Here is a 16,650-nt window from a genome sequence, read left to right on the forward strand (position 1 = left end):
AACAAAAACAAAAAACACTATCACTGGAAAAAACTATAAATTGATCAATCTACGACGGAATAGTTTGCATGAGTGCGAGTATAAACACAACAAGGCTGTAGTAGAGGAGTTTTCCTGCTCGGCGTGGTGACGTTTAATGTCCCCGGAAACCTATGTAGTACCATTAGCTACTCATTAGCAGCCGTCTTTTTCAAGGAACGTAAAAGTGAAGTCACGAGTGGGGTATTACTGATGTATTTTATGTCCTAGAATAAATCATGAAAATATCTTGAGCTTGTGTTAACCACAGACCTTATTTCAGGCATTTAACCAAAAACCGATAAAATAAAAAAAATTAAAAACCATTGACTTCGGGACAATGGAACCAGAAGTGCTAACTCATCTCCAGGTGTTAGGACTCATTCCTGCAGCACTCCATTTCTTTTGTCTTACCTGACTTCATTTACAGATTTCATTTGGATCGCTTTCTTTCAAGTCATTAATATAAAACATTTTTTTTTTTTTTTTACACTAAACTTGTGTGTGCAATTGAAATAGTTAGGTGATTTAAACTGCACCGTGTAATCCGTAACTCAGGCCAATTACAGGATTTGAAGCCAATCAATCATGGTTCACCTACGTGAGTCTCCTTATATCTAAATTATCCCAAACTCAGGATACAAACTTAAGGCTTGGCTTTTTATCAACACTACCTTACTTGTGTAAATTCATTCAGCTTGATAAATGAGGCCCATTTTGTGTGTGTGTGTGCGTGCGTGCGTGTGTTTAGTTTGATGTCTAATTTCCTTATGGTAACGTCCTATGACTTGGCTCATCCCGCAGCGCACAAGTCCATCATGGGAGTCTAGTAAGATGGGAAAAGTAGTGGTAATCCCACAGGCTTCTTAAACGTCGTCTCTCTGGTGCACTTGCTGCGTAGTCGCATGGTGAGGTGGCTGTGTATGGTGAAGACAGGAAAGGAGGCGCTGGGCTGGTAGGCAGAGGCAGAGGCAGGTCTAAGTCATTGACAGCAACAGCAGCAGCAAAGCTAATCCTCTGGAGCACATGATGAGGGGTAGAGCAAGGCGGAGAAGTGGAATTGGGGACAAGAATGGAGCAGGGTGCAGTCCGAAGACGACAGTGATAAATGAGCAACCAAGGCAGATGTGTGAAGGACAAAAAGAAATTGGTAAACAGAGGAAGAAAAGAATGGCATAATGAGTTTAATGGAGAGGGTCCAGTGAGAGAGGCAATGGGAAGAGAATAAAAGTGCTGGTTAGTACTTGATCACAACAGGATCAGGTGTCAATCAATTCAAACCATCTTCCCTTCCCTTCAGTTCCCCATGCGTCTTCTCATGCAACATGCATAGCCATGCAGAACCTCCTCTTTAACAAACAAAAGCATGCAGAGCACAGCAGAGAGACTCAGAAGTGCCAATCAGGGACGAGCTGCTTACCTACAGTGCACACTAAATTCTCTGTCCTAGATACCACAAGCCTTAAAAAGACTCATGAAAACATGGTTTTACAAAGCACATCCTGTGCTAGGGCGGAGAAACGTAAAAGGCACAACAGTGCCACCTCAAGGAGACTGAATCTAAAACATGAAGCGTAATAGTTCTGTTAACTGCATTTTAGTCTTAACTGACTAATGCAAACGCTGACATCTGAACAGGTAGCATTAGCAGCTAGAGTCTGACGCCTGCGCTCTCAGTGCTGCCTGATTTATATACTGACCTCAGCATACAGACAGGACAGGCCAGAGCAGACAAGTGGGGGCCTCGTCCTAATAACGTAATGTGGCATGGGCAGTCATGTTAGCACAGCGGGCCACGTCATGCAGTGTTGCACTTCTGACTCACCCTGTCTAAAACTTTTCACTCCTGTGTGCCAGATTGGATTTGGGTTTGGAGGGCAGCCGAGTTATTCCTGTACATGTCACAAGGTGGAATATACAGTAGCTGCATTCGATTACGAAAAATGCCAAGCCCGACTAAGCAAAAAAGTTTTGACAGGGCAAGCGCAGGAGCTTGCAGTCAGTAACAGTTACACAACAGGCCAAACATTTGGAATAAACACTAAGCTTGTAAAATGTTTGTAACACTTGAAATTGAATTGTTACAGTGGGGGGAAATCATAAGCCACCATTCTCAAATTTATTATGTTTATGATTAGCCTTATTTGTTTAAGCCTAGCTAACTTGCCACTTGAATTGAATGAGTTTAACTTTAAAAGTTCAAAAACAACCAGCCTCCATTCAAGACCTTTCAGCAGGTAACTTACTAGCATAGCATTTGTTTGACTGAAGGGTTAAGACAGCTGCTGGAGTACAACTGGTGACAAATGGACTATTTTCTGTAGCATTTTTTGATCTTGACTAGAAACCAAACAATAACTATCATGCTACTGCTGTATTAATCAGTCCGTACAGGATTTCAGAATGTTTTTGTGCCTTTTTTTTTTATTATTGTTTTGCACGGTCTTTCGCAGTGATGTTTGTTGGTAAACGAGACCTTTTAGCTGTACTCATGTTCAACACACGTGAATCAAAGAGTGCTTTGGCTGAATAAGTGTTGTGATGACGTCACAGCGGTCCAAATCTGGGGAAAATCTGCAGGAATTTTGAAAAATTGTGATCTCCTCCTAATATTGCGGAGTTTGCTTGATTTTTGTTCATTTCTGTGATCACAAAATCGCTAAATCCTAGGGGGACTGATTAGTAGATGGCCGAGTGATTCATTTGTGAAATATTTTTTAAACAAACAGTACAAAAAAAAAAGTGTTACTTCCATAGTTTTGGCCTGTAGTGTATACAGCCTGTAGTGTGCAACAATTCCTATTACAAAAAATGGATTATAAACACAACAAAAGTTGAATTACAACCCCAATTCCAAAAAAGCTGTGAAAAATGGAAATAAATTTGCAGATCTCATAAAACCATGTTATTCACAACAAAACATAGAAAACATATCAGATGTTTAAACTGAGGTAATTTACCATTTCAAGAAAAAAAAAATCATGTAATTTTGAAAAGTTGGGACGGGGGCAACAAAAGGCTGGAAAAGCGAGTGTTACTAAAAAGAAACAGCTGGAGGTTCATTGGCAACAGGTCAGTAACATGATCGGGTATAAAAAGAGTATCTTAGAGAAGCAGAGTCTTTCAGAAGTAAATATGGGTAGAGGTTCACCAAACTGCGAAAACCTGCATCTACAATTTGTGGAACAATTTCAGAATAATGCTCCTCAATGTAAAATTGCGAAGACTATGAATATCTCATCATCTACAGGACATAATATCAAAAGATTCAGAGAATTTGGAGAAATATCTGTGCACAAGAGACAAGGTGAAGATCAATACTGCAGGCCCTCAGACGGCACTGCATTTAAAATAGGCATGGTTCTGTAATCAAAATCACTGCATGGGCTCAGAAACACCTCCAGAACTCATTGTCTGAACACAGTACGCCGTGCCATCCACAAATGCTGGTTAAAGCTCTATCATGCAAAGAAGAAGCCATATGAACATGATCCAGAAACGCCGCCGTCTTCTCTGGGGAAAAAGCTCATTTAAAATGGACTGAGGGAACGTGGAAAACTGTTCTGTGGTCAGACGAATCGAAGTGTGAAATTCTTTTTGGAAACCATGGACGCCGCGTCCTCTAAACTAAAGAGGACTATAGAGGAGAGGGACCATCCGTCTTTTTATCAGCGCTCAGTTCAAAAGCCTGCATCTCTGATGGTATGGGAGTACATTAGTGCCTATAGAATGGGCAGCTTGCACATCTGGAAAGGCAGCATCAATGCTGAAAAGGTATATACAGGTTTTAGAGCAACATTTGCTTCTATCCCATCTTTACTTCTGAGAGACTCTCCAAGATATCCTTTTTATACACAGTCATGTTACTGACCTGCTGTCAAGTAACCTAATCAGTAACAAAATGTTCCTCCAGCTGTTTCCTTTTAGGAACACTTACTTTTCCAGCCTTTTTTTGCCCCATCCCAACTTTTTTAAGATATATTGTGGTCTTCAAATTCAAAATTACCTCATTTTTTCCTTAAAATGGTACATTTCCTCAGTTTAAACATTTGATATGTTTTCTATGTTCTATTGTGAACAACATATGGGTTTATGAGATTTACAAATCTCATAAACCCATTGCATTCTGTTTATTTACATTTTACACAGTGTCCTTACTTTTTTGGAATTGGGGTTGTACATTTCACTTCTTCTTGGTCATGAAGATGGAATGGGCGGTATTAGAGGGAGTCTAGGAAATAGGGCAGCCCTAGTGAGAGTACATATATATATATATTTAAAAAAAAAATAATAATAATAATACAAATCAAGTCTCACATAAGAAAGAAGGAGATATACTACACGAGAAAAAAAGATACTGAAATACACTGAACCCATTATGACGGACCAACCGTTACAAAAAATACAACCAAGACAGACAACATAAACCACATGGCACTGTGAATGCATGCAACCACCATTTATTGTTGCCATCAGTTAAACTGTAGACAGCAATATTAACTACAGCAAAATATGGGCCAGATGTGACACTATGAAGAAATAATACACCTAAAGAGAAACGGCAAGTGTATCCAGGGATATCAGGGGATATTATGGGTGCCTCTTACCAGTTTTGGGTGCCCCTTGGGCATTCTGTTCTCCATTCTCCAACACTGCACCTGTTTCTGCTTACACACACACACACACACACACACACACACACACACACACACACACACACAGTAGTGCATCACTGACTCAACACTATTGAGCCCTCAAAAGCCTCTAAATGAAACTATTCAATCCCAGTCGTTCAGCACACACCCTGCTCAACCACTGCAGCTTCAGACTGGACACTGACATAGCTAAAGAATCACGAGTCTAGATATAGCTCTTACATCTGTACAGAAATAGAGACTCATCCACTAGGCCATTTCACAGAGATCAACAAAATGTCTGCTATGAAGCATCACTGCTCTGCTCATTACTATGATTAACAGGAAGCCTAATACAGCAAACACTTCTGGGCACAAACGTATCAGAGCTTGGCAGTATCCATGGCAAAAAAGCTCTAGCAGACATCAGTAATGATATGGAGGATATGTGGAAAAGAACGCGAATCTCACTTCACGGGTGTATCACTAATAACAAGTTTAGCTGTCCACAGTAAAGTGCATGGCAAGTTGTGGTTTATATTTGTGTCCGAACTTTCCTCGTGTTTCCATTTTGCACTGCACTGATCTCAAAGCTTCAGCTTGCCAACGTGAATGGGCGTGACTCATAAAGCCAATTTGACTGGCCACTAGCAGCATTACAATTTCCCTTCACTGGAACTAAGAGACCCAAACACCCAGCATGACAATACCCCAGTGCACAAAGCAAGCTCCATGAAGGCATGGTTTGCCAAGGTTCAAGAACTTGAAGACCTGCACACAGCCCTGATCTCAAACCCACTGAACACCTTTGGGATGAACTGGAACAATGACTGCACCCCAGGCCTCCTCCCCCAACATCAGTGCCTAAACCTCACTAATGTTCCTGTGGGTGAATGGATAGATCCTCACAGCCATGCTCCAAAATCTAGTGGAAATACTTCCCAAAAGAATGGAGGTTATTATAACAGTAAAGAAGAACTAAATCTGCCAAAAAAAAAAAAAAAGCGCACATACGACTGTGATGGTCAGGTGTCCAAAACCTTCCGTCAATATAGTGTGCCTGCACAAATTACACCACTAATATTCTTAAACATGTGACGAATACAAAAACAATAACTGCAGCCGTTATGTTAAGGTGTCCATCGGCCATAACGTTAAAACCACTGATGGGTGAAGTGAATAGCATTATGTCGTTACAATGGCATCTGTCAAGGGGTGGGATACATTAGGCATCAAGTGAACGGTCAGTTCTCAAAGTTGATGTGTTGAGTGCAGGAAAAATGGGCAAGTGAAAGGATCTTAGTGACTTTGTCATGAGCCAACCTGTGATGGCTAGAGGACTGGGTCAGCGCATCTCCAAAACGGCACGTCCTGTGGAGTGTTCCCGTTATGCAGTGGTTAGTACCTACCAAAAGCAGTCCAAGGAAGGACAACCGGTCATGGGCACCCAAGGTTCATTGATGCGCGTGGGGAGCGAAGAGTAGCCCGTCGGATCAGATGCCACAGAAGGGCTACTGTAGCACAAACTGCTGAAAAGGGTTGCTGTGTGCGGCACACATGTTTGTGGAAGTGTATCATGGCATGAACAAAGGAGATTTCTGAGCACTTCAGAAAAAGAGTTGATGTCGCTCAACATGCTGGAAAAGGTTACAAAACTATCTCCAAAGAGTTTGGACTCCACCAATCCACAATCAGATGGATTGTGTACAAATGGAGGAAATTTCAGACCATTATTACCCTCCCCAGCAACGGTCTACATACAAAGCTCACTTCAAGAGCAAGACATGTAATGGTCCTGTAACGTGTAAAAGGCCTCTCTTACATTGGCTAACGTTAACGTTCATGAGTCCACCATCAGGAGAACACTGAACAACAATGGTGAGCATGGCAGGGCTGCAAGGAGAAAGAAAAAAAGAACATTACTGCCTGTCCACAGTTTGCTAAAGATCATGTGGACAATCCAGAAGGCTACTAGGAAAATGTTTTGTGGATGGATGAGACCAAAATAAATTTTGCTTGTTTGTTTGTATGAGAAGCGTGAAACATGGTGGTGCTGGTATCATGGTTTCGGTCTGTTTTGCTGCATCTGGGCCAGGACGACTTGCCATGATTGATGGAACAATGAATTCTGAATTATACCAGCCAATTCTGCAGGAAAATATCAGAACATCCGTCCATGAACTGACTCAAGAGAAAGTGGGTCATGCAGCAAGACAAGAACCCTAAGCACACAAGTCATTCTACCAAAGAATTATTAAAGAAGTCAAAGCCCAGACCTTAATCCAGCAGTTCATGTGAGGAAACCCACCAACATCGCAGAATTGAAGCCGTTCTGTACTGAGGAACGGGCTAAAATTCCTCTAAGCCGATGTGCAGATCTGATCAACAGTTACCGGTTTATTTCCAGTTACTGCTGCACATGGGGGTCACACCAGATACTAAAAGCAAAGGTTCACATACTTTTGCCACTCACAGATATGTAATACTGGATAATTTTCCTCAATAAATAAATGACCAAGTATAATATTTTTGTCTCATTTGTTTAATTGGGTTCTCTTTATCTACTTTTAAGACTTGTGTCAAAATCTGGTGGTGTTTTAGGTCGTATTTTTGCAGAAATGTAGAGAATTCTAAAGAGTTCACAAACTTTCAAGCACCACTGTAATGCTGACAAGTGTGTGTGGAAAAATTGCATGTTAATCCAGGTTATTTATGGTCATTTGGGCACATGTACTTTATTCAGTCCAATTCAGCCAGTGATATCTAATTGCCAAAGCTTCTCAAAAAAACCTAATCCAGCTAAAATTGTGCTTTATCCGCGGTAAAAAATGAGTTTTCCCCAAACACCATCAAACTTCTTGTTTACAAAGAGCCAAGGGCATCCATGCCAAGTCCTCAAATACACTCAATCCACAGGGAAAAGGGTCACACGGTGATGTGATGATGAATAAATTCTACTCACATCCAAATGATAAGTATTAATTTCAGCACGAGTTTCTTATGCGCATTATTATGAAAACATATCAGGTATATCTGCGATGGCAAAAAATTATGAAAGATATGATAAAAGCACATTTAGGAACGTTTAAGTATTTCAATCTCATATTAAATCACTATGATCAAACAGCGTGCAACTTAAAGGGATTTACATATGAATATTTTGACAGAATCTTTTCCCCCAAGTCCTAGTTGTGTCTGTAACTTACCCTTTTCATCGTCGTCTAGTAGTGGGATGTAATCTGTCTTGCCCACGGTCTCCCCGACCTTGTCCTCAAAGGTCTCTGCCTCGAGTGTGGCCACGAAGTCCCTCTGCACTATATTCTCCTCAACAGGCGGGGACACGCTGTCATTCAGAGCATCGCTCAGCCTCAGGTCTGCCATCCTTCTGCTGGAGAACACAGTGCGTGTTAGATAAAGGAACAAAACGCATACATCACTACATGTACACTTAAAACAAATCTTATCGCCTTTCTTCCTTAATTCAACATTCCTACGGTTCTCTTCGGAGCAACAGGTACAGCCTTTGACATGTGGTGCATCATTCCAGTACTCCAACAAACAAATGGGCTTTGCTCAAAGTTGGAGCCACTAGAGGGCAGTATTTACAGGTAAAACCAGAAGGATCGTTTCTCAAACATCATGCATTCCTTCATGTTATGCTGACCTGGACAGAAAACTGAAAACAAACAGAATATAAACTAGAGAGAGAGAGAGAAAAAAATCGTCATGATTTTCACAGTCGTTCTTTCTTAAACCATACTATTCTTTCTTTTTATCCCCCATCCATTCCCCAGCATTAAATCTAAAATGAAGTACCAGTGGTGCATCAGAAAGAGGATTAAGGATGACAAGAGACACCATGCAGACTCAAAGAAGTCTAGTTTTATTAAATCTCACATACTTTACCCAACTCTCTCTCTCTCCCTCTTTCTCTCGAACAGAAATGAGAAATGTAGCCAACATTAAAACGGATTAAAAACAAGACTAGTTACAAATCATAGAACTGAAAGTCCTCTTAAAAGACTCACATGGCCTCTTCTGTAAGGCAGCAGGCAAATAAGATGATAATTAGCCTAAACCTTGCATTTAGCCACACCAATACTACACCACATCTAAACTCAAACTCCATGACCTCAGTAAACATAAATACTACTAAGAAAGTCTAAACCATGTTTAAATCAATCAACACAGGTGAAGCTAAGCAGTCCGAAGACCTGCTTTTCCCTCAGAACCTGCTATTACACACCTAAGCAAGTCAGAATACCAATAAACATGGCACTAGTTCACTAAAGTAATATACTCCTGAGTAAACCCTACAAGCAACTGCTGAAGTTATGGAAACAAACAAAAAAAAACCTGTCCGGTGTAGACAAGTGAGAAAAGAACAACCATGGCTTTGTTTTGACTCATGACGCATGTTTTGAGCCTACATGTCCTCTCAGAAGGAAGAATCGCTGCAAATCAAGATGCACTTCGATCCTGATGAGAGTAGTCTTGTCCAGGATGACCTCGTCCACAGTGCACGAGGTCTCACTGAACGGTTTGTTACAGATGAAAATCATATATAAATAGATAAATAATGTGTTATGGCCTTCACCGTCACCAGAGGCCTCATTTATCATTGTGGATGCGTGCACAGTTGTGTGTGATGGGACTGAATGGTATTTATCAAGTTTTGCCCATGCGAGAGCATGCACGTACATCTCCACACCCTACTGACCATGTGTATACAACAACCCCTAGTGGTAGAAAAGTGTCATAGCAGGTAAACTGACTATGCAGGCTTTCTGTATAATGTGCTGTATTATATTCAGAATTGGGTAGAACGTGTTACAAAGTAACGTTCATCTAATTTACTGTAATCTAATTTCTTTTTCTGATAACGCAGTAATGTAACACGTTACATTTTAAATGTATGTAATTTGATTACAGTTATTGATGTCAATAAAAGTTACGTTACTTGCATTGCAAAGTTATTGTTAAGAAAACAATATTAAGTAAAAAGCATTTCTTAAGATAAATCACGTTTTGCGCAGCTGCCAGGGGCGTACCAGGGCCTGGGCATTCGAAGATTTTTTCTTTATCCACGAATAATTCTCCACTTGGAGCGGTTTGTCGTTATGTAAATGAAGGTCAGTGAAAGAAGACGGCGGTGTTGTAATTTCATCTCTTCAGTGAACGGAGGGGAGACCAATCAGACGGCGTATTAGTGTTTTTGGAGATTGGTTGACGACGATTTTCATAATCGATTATTATCGAGATTATCGATTAGTTATTGCAGCTCTACACACACACACACACACACACACACACACACACACACACACACACACACACACACACACACACACCATATCAAAAGTTGGATACATTTCAACACTACTGCATGGCGAATTATCTGATTCTATACCGGTTAATATTTTTGATGCTAAACAGGAGAACACTAAATCGGCCATTGTATTCTGCCTACAGGCAAATCAAATCATGCTTGCTAATTTGACTCAAATGGGCGAGATGGCAAGAGCTTCAGTGGCAAGTGCGCAGAAAAAGAAAACAAGATTCCCGTCCTGAACTTGTGGAAAAGATGGACTCAATGTAAGATTTGTTTTTTCTTTTCCCTGCAGATGATGAACAGAAATCGGGCACAACAAAACCAGCATGCAAAAGCTGTTGTAAATCCCTCAACCGCAAAACAGTCAAGATTAATTCACTTACATGATTAACTGCTTTAACCTGTATCCTGGGTATTTCAGTCTGTGTGTGTTATCCCAGCTGACATTCTTCTTGATTTTGGTTGGGTTTTTGGTGAAAAAGAGGGCAGTTGCATATGGCTTAGATCATTTTCATACTAAACAAATCACCCAGTAACCTACCCCTGAATTTATTCTGGAAGTCTCCTCCCCTGATGAAATACAAATGATTTATAAAAACCTTTGCCCAAGATTAAGCTGGAATAACTCAACACGTAAATGATTTACTGAAACACTTGGATTACACAACTCTGTATCTGACTCAGGAACTAGAGCTCCAAACTAAAGTATACATGTATAAGTAATTAGATAATTACAGGGTAATTCCTTATTCAGGAGATCCTCTAAACCTCTATAAAGTTATAATTAGGTGTATGTGTATGTCCCTAATTTCTCCATCATGGGATTAATAAAGTATTATCTTATGGCAAAAAGGCTTATTTACAAAGATACAAATTTTAAGTGAAAGTGAAACACAGAGCGGGAACAATACAATAGGCATAATATAGTGAATTATTAACTTCACAAGCAGTTATGTCCCAACATTCAGACCTACTGTTTTAAAGGTTTTAATGAAATATTCAAAAAAGTGTTGAGTATGCATGGCTAACAATTCAAAATAAAAATAGTAGAAGTTTTGTAAGGCAAAGTATCAAAGAGTTTAGCTCACATAATAATGCTGTATTTGTTTGTTTGTGATTTCACACTATGCCAGCCACCCTGGCTGGTTTCATGGCGAGAAACAGGTGAAAATGTGGCCAAATATGAAGAATTTGCAAACGTTTTTACAGTTTATTTAGCTAAAAATCTTTTCATATGAAATCAACCAAATAAAAAAGGGTCCTAGAGGAGTTGAAGCCATCGCAATCCATAAAAATATGCCTCAGAGATTAATGCTGGGTTTCAGACATGGTCACAAGTCCCTGAGGTCCAAATCCAAGTCAAGTCCCTGAGGTCCAAGTCAAAGTCAAGTCCCTGAGGTCCAAATCCAAGTCAAGTCTCTGAGGTAGAGCCCAAATCAAGTCTCAGTTTTATTTTTAGCAATAGTTCTTTCACCTAGTTATTGTAATTAACAGTGTATGAGGCTAAATTAATTTTGAAATAGTAAAACTGATTACTTCTAGAGAATTTCTTGTTCATTTACTCAAATTTATCTAATAAAGCACACAAGGTTTTACTTAAATCATTCATTTTTATTCACAATCAAAAAAAACTATTACTTTCAAACTACTAACAACGGTCACTCAGAACTCAACTAAGTAATTTTTATGGGAAATTCAGCTTGAAGCCATCTTATGATTAGCTTGATTACTCTCGCTTCAAAGTTCCCTTCGGAAGGTCATTTATACCATCTGGAACGCCGAGACTGACACCACGAGAAAAAACCCTGGTGTGAAAATAAAGACTGGTGTTTTTCACAAGTCTAAGTCAAGTCAAATCTCGAGTCAGTTGTTCACAAGTCCAAGTCAAGTCGCAAGTCTTTTTTTTGTGACTTAAGTGTGACTCGAGTCCAAGTCGCAGACTCAAGTTTCCACCTCTGCTGTGTTTAAAATGTGATTTTTAAGATCATAGTGATCTATGTAGTATATACATAGAACCTCATTTAAATACATTCATTTTAAACAGAGAAGAAGGACACATTGTGTGCTGGGATTGAGGTTTGCAGTTTAGCAACAGTCAAAAAGAGTGCTGGTACAGCAAGTCTAACTTGTGCTTACTTTAAAAACAGGGGGAAAAACATGCCTGTTTATCATGCATCATGTATTTATTAGGTATCCCACTAACTCCAAGTTAGGTCCATATATATTTGGACACTGACACACGTTTTGTTATTTTGGCTGTTTACCAAAACATATTCAAGTTACAGTTAAATAATAAATATGGGCTTAAAGTACAGTCTCGCATCTTTAATTTGAATGTATTCACATCCACATTGGAGGAAGGGGTTAGGAATTACAGCTTTTTAATATGTAGCATCCTCTTTTTCAAGGGACCAAAAGTAATTGGACATTTGACTCCAAAGCAGTTTCATGGACAGGTGTGAGCTATTCCTTCGTTATTTCATAATCAATTAAGCAGGTAAAAGGTCTGGAGTTGATTCTAGGTGTGGCATTCGCATTTGGAAGCTGTTGCTGTGAACCCCACAGCATGCGGCCAGAGGAGCTCTCAATGCAAATGAAAAAGGCCATCCTTAGGCTGTTTTTTTTTTTTTAAACCATCAAAGAGATAGCAGGAACTTTAGGAGTGGCCAAATCAATGGGGGGATGCACTGGTGAGCTCTGCAACACAAAAAGGCCTGGATGTCCATGGAAGGCAACAGTGGTGGATGATCGTAGAATCCTTTCCATGTTTAAAGAAACACCCCTTCAGAATATACAGCCAAGTGATGAACACTCTCCAGGAGGTAGGCATATCGTTATCCAACTCTACTATAAAGAAAAGACTTCACGAGAGCAAATACAGAGGGTTCACCACAAGGTGCAAACCATTCATAAGCCTCAATAATAGAAAGGCCAGATTATACTTTGCTAAAAGACAGCCCAGTTCTGGAGAAGCATTCTTTGGACAGATGAAATTAAGATCAACCTGTACCAGAATGATGGGAAGAAAAAAGTATGGAGAAGGCTCATGATCCGAAGCATAGCACATCATCTGACTATGAACCTCTTATATGATAATAGGTTAATTTTCTTGTGCAGCATCTCGTCAGCATATTTTTGGCCAACGTTTCTGCTATGACACTGCACATAAAGTCTGGCTAGTGTCTATTTTCTCTCGACAAGGTAACAGCACACTGTGCTCGCAGGAGAGTTATACGACAGCTCGGTTTAATCAGTTTCCACATCTCCGGTTAGGCCCACGTGAGCATGGATTTAATAGTTTTCTTTGCCCATACAGGTAGTCAATAAAACTTGGCTTGGCATATAGGAAGCCATTGTGCTTCATTAAAGGAAAGAAACAATGGATTTTCACTACAGTGTTTGTTTTGACGTCTGTGGAGGTAGTAGTTTTGTGGTTGGCATTAATCATTGTGTGTGTTCTTTGTCTGTGACAAGTCCATTGATGGGAGTTAAAACCTTTTCAATCTGCAGCTTTACAACAGTGCACCAAAGTGTGTAAACAGAAAGACATCACTGCAGGCCACACATTAAGTCGGGTATATTATAGTTGTCAGTACAAAAGCTGCGACAGAACTTCACAGATGTTGAAAGTAAAAGTCAATAAACTAATGTACAAAGTAGTATTTGTGATTCAATAAATCTATATGCAGTGTAATTGATGTCTATGATGGTATTATGGGGGAAGGGAATAAAGACCTGACTGTAAATCAGTTCATCCAGACAGAGCAAGGAGGCACAATTCTGCATAGTTGAATAGTTGCTAATGTCCACATACAGAAGGTTGACAAATTAAAGGAAAAACCAATAAAAAGGTGTTGTGCCACAATGAGGAGCCAGAACAGCTTCAGTGTGCTTTGGCATCAACTCTACAAGTCTCTGGATCTGTACTGAAAAGACGAACGCCATTCTTTCCAAAGATATTCCTTCGGCTGGTGTTTTGATGATGGTTGTGGAGAGTGCTGTCTAATGCGCCACTCTAAAATCTCTCATGGGTATTCAGTTAGGTTGAGATCTGGTGACTGTGAAGGCTACGGCATTATTTTCATCCTCATGCAACCATTCACAGAGTTGTCATGCTTTGTAGATGGGGGCGGAGACATCCTGGAAGAGACCACGCCCAACAGGATAGAAATGCTTCGTCACAGGATAAAACTGATTAGTCAGAATAATGGTGTATTGATTGGCAGCGACTCTTACCTCGAAGAGGTCAAGTGGGGCAAAGCAAACCTGACTATTCTTGTGAACATTTCCCATGATGCATTGATAAACCATTTAGAGTATACATTCTCCCATAATGTAGCAGGCTGATGCTGGCTCCAGCTTCCAAAACGAGCTGACACAGTGAACGCCCGTGATTTAACCAAGCAGCAGATGAACAGCATGACACCCTGCATTTACCTCATATTCTGTAACACTATTTATAATGACGTCATCTGTGTCCTTAGGAGAAAATCTGCACAGTGGTGGCCATCTTAATAGCATTTATTATAGCATAGGGAACCTATAATTTACTCTTGGCAGCTAGCAACAGCACAGCATAGTGTCCAATGGCAGCATTAGGAGTATCGGGATCAGGGCTGTGGACCCCATCTTGGGAAGTCCTTGTGCTAGAACAGTATGAATTCATTCTTTCTGCTCAAATTACACTGAATCGAGGATACAAGCTGATTTATTAATAAATCATTCACAGGAGCATTTGCACAAGAAACTTAGTATTAATGAAAATCCGGTTAGTTCCAAAATACGTCAATATCCTATGAGAGCTCCTGAGTTTGAGACTCACGAATGTGAACCGCGATATATTGGCTTTTAAGTCATATAACTGGCCTGAGACACTGCAACTTTAGATACGGATTACAGTGTCATGTCACTTATTTATTTCAACTGCACACATACGTAAATTCAATGGCAATTCTGTGAAACTCATTTCAGAAGATTTAGTGTGCAAGGTGTTCATCTGCTATTTAGTCATCATTTTGTAATGTTCGGCTCACTGTGAGCTTTACCTTTTATGGAGTTCTGTGGCCATCATTAAAGCATCATTAAAGGTTATGTCAAATCCCTAAACAGAAAGAAGACGAGCCGGCTACTATATCACATGTGTGAGTGCTGAGGATGGTGGAGTGTTTGTAACTTGCTCATACAACACTTGCTTAGAATTTAAACTCGTCACCTAGATGGCTGCTTTTAATCTGGATCATTCTAAACGCAATCATCGTTGAATCATCATCATCATCATCATCAGGGGAATCAGCTGTTGTCAAAACCAAGATGCCTTGAACACCGAAGAGGCTGCAGTCAAAAAGGGAATGCGACAGAGCCCGTGCTGAAACCAGAATAAATATCGGCATGGTTTTGGAGAGGTGGCGACAACTCCAAGATCTGAAGGGACTGAAGACTGATTTTCTGCTGAACAGGTATGACATCAGTGGCTCAATAGGTAGCTAGCGAACATTAGCGCACTTCTTCGCTTGATTCAGCAAGGTATCGAGTTTCCCATGGTTATTTTTGTTTTGCCATGGTCAGTGTGGTAAATTGCACTTCTTTTCTGCTAGCTATGAGAGAGAGAGACCAATTCACCTCTACTCCCAAGAAAACCGCATCCACCGTCACCTCCGCTGTCAAGAGCGAATATACAACCCATGCGTACGCCTCAAACCATCAGATTCATCCGCAAAGAGGACCAGTGCTGAAGCACAACCCACTTTAAAAAAAATAATAACTCCGCAAATAACTTGCAATTTTATGTTTCAAACAGAGATGGCGATAGAGAGGCAAAAATTCAGTACTGCAGCTTTAAATGCAAATCAGCAGTTTTTTGAACTGAACTGTGTTTTTTGATGCTTGGTAATTTACAACTGATTATGTTGATAAATACCACTCACTTGAGTATGAAGAAAATCAACATTACTGAAAGACTGATAAATGAGGCCCAATACCATTACGTGCCTTACGGCTTCCTCATCTCAGTTCCCTACTAAAACAGGGCCTACCACACAGCCAACTGGGCCATTTTTCTCCGCTTCCCTTTTCTCCTTCTCACTTCTGTTTACACATATGCGAATATGCCCGAATAGCTGACACAAGCTTTTGCTCGTGCAGACTTTATTCTCATCCAGCAAGTTGTTTTAATGTTTTGCTCTCATCCAGACTTCAAATACCAGCTCAACCCATGACTCAGTCTATGAAAATTACAGGCAGGTGCTTTCCATTGGAGCTCAGCCAAGAGCAGAATGCTCGTTAGAAAACCAGAACAGAGAAAAGGGGAAGACTTTTTAAGCTGCTAAAATACTTTACTGTATAGCTTTTTCCAGAGCAGTGTAACTTTGTACCAAGCGGTATACGTTTACTGAATAAGGGCTTCGGCTTTTATTACTAACTGTGTGTGCATTCGAGGCTGTGTCCGAGATGCCTGGCATTGTGTGGAGTTTCCAGGTTTAGGGTGATGACTCAGACATGACTCACTGTCACACTACCACAAAGAGCTGCACAGGATTACTCTTTACTCTCACTGCAGACACTTTAGAGCCTCAATAAACAGCCATCAGTGCTCACAGCAAGGTGCTACTGATTTGTCACTGGATCTTCAGGGACAAACAGTGAGGATTAACTTTACTGAAAGGCTTA

General features: G+C 40.3%; 1 protein-coding gene across 8 annotated transcripts in view; it reads right to left on the bottom strand.

The window, feature by feature from the left end:
* Nucleotides 1–16,650, bottom strand: part of LOC128614106 (microtubule-associated protein 4) — a 91,335-nt gene that overhangs the window by 57,159 nt on the left and 17,526 nt on the right. For 7 of the 8 annotated variants that reach the window (XM_053635429.1, XM_053635424.1, XM_053635443.1 and 4 more), the window contains exon 2: nt 7,859–8,040. In XM_053635429.1, coding sequence (XP_053491404.1) covers nt 7,859–8,033 — 175 coding nt within the window. In that variant the 5' untranslated portion in view covers nt 8,034–8,040. The remainder of the gene's footprint in view (nt 1–7,858; nt 8,041–16,650) is intronic. The other variant, XM_053635409.1, reaches the window with a different exon arrangement.

The sequence above is a fragment of the Ictalurus furcatus genome, chromosome 1 (assembly GCF_023375685.1).
Source record: "Ictalurus furcatus strain D&B chromosome 1, Billie_1.0, whole genome shotgun sequence".
In the NCBI taxonomy this organism is placed as follows: Eukaryota; Metazoa; Chordata; class Actinopteri; order Siluriformes; family Ictaluridae; genus Ictalurus; species Ictalurus furcatus.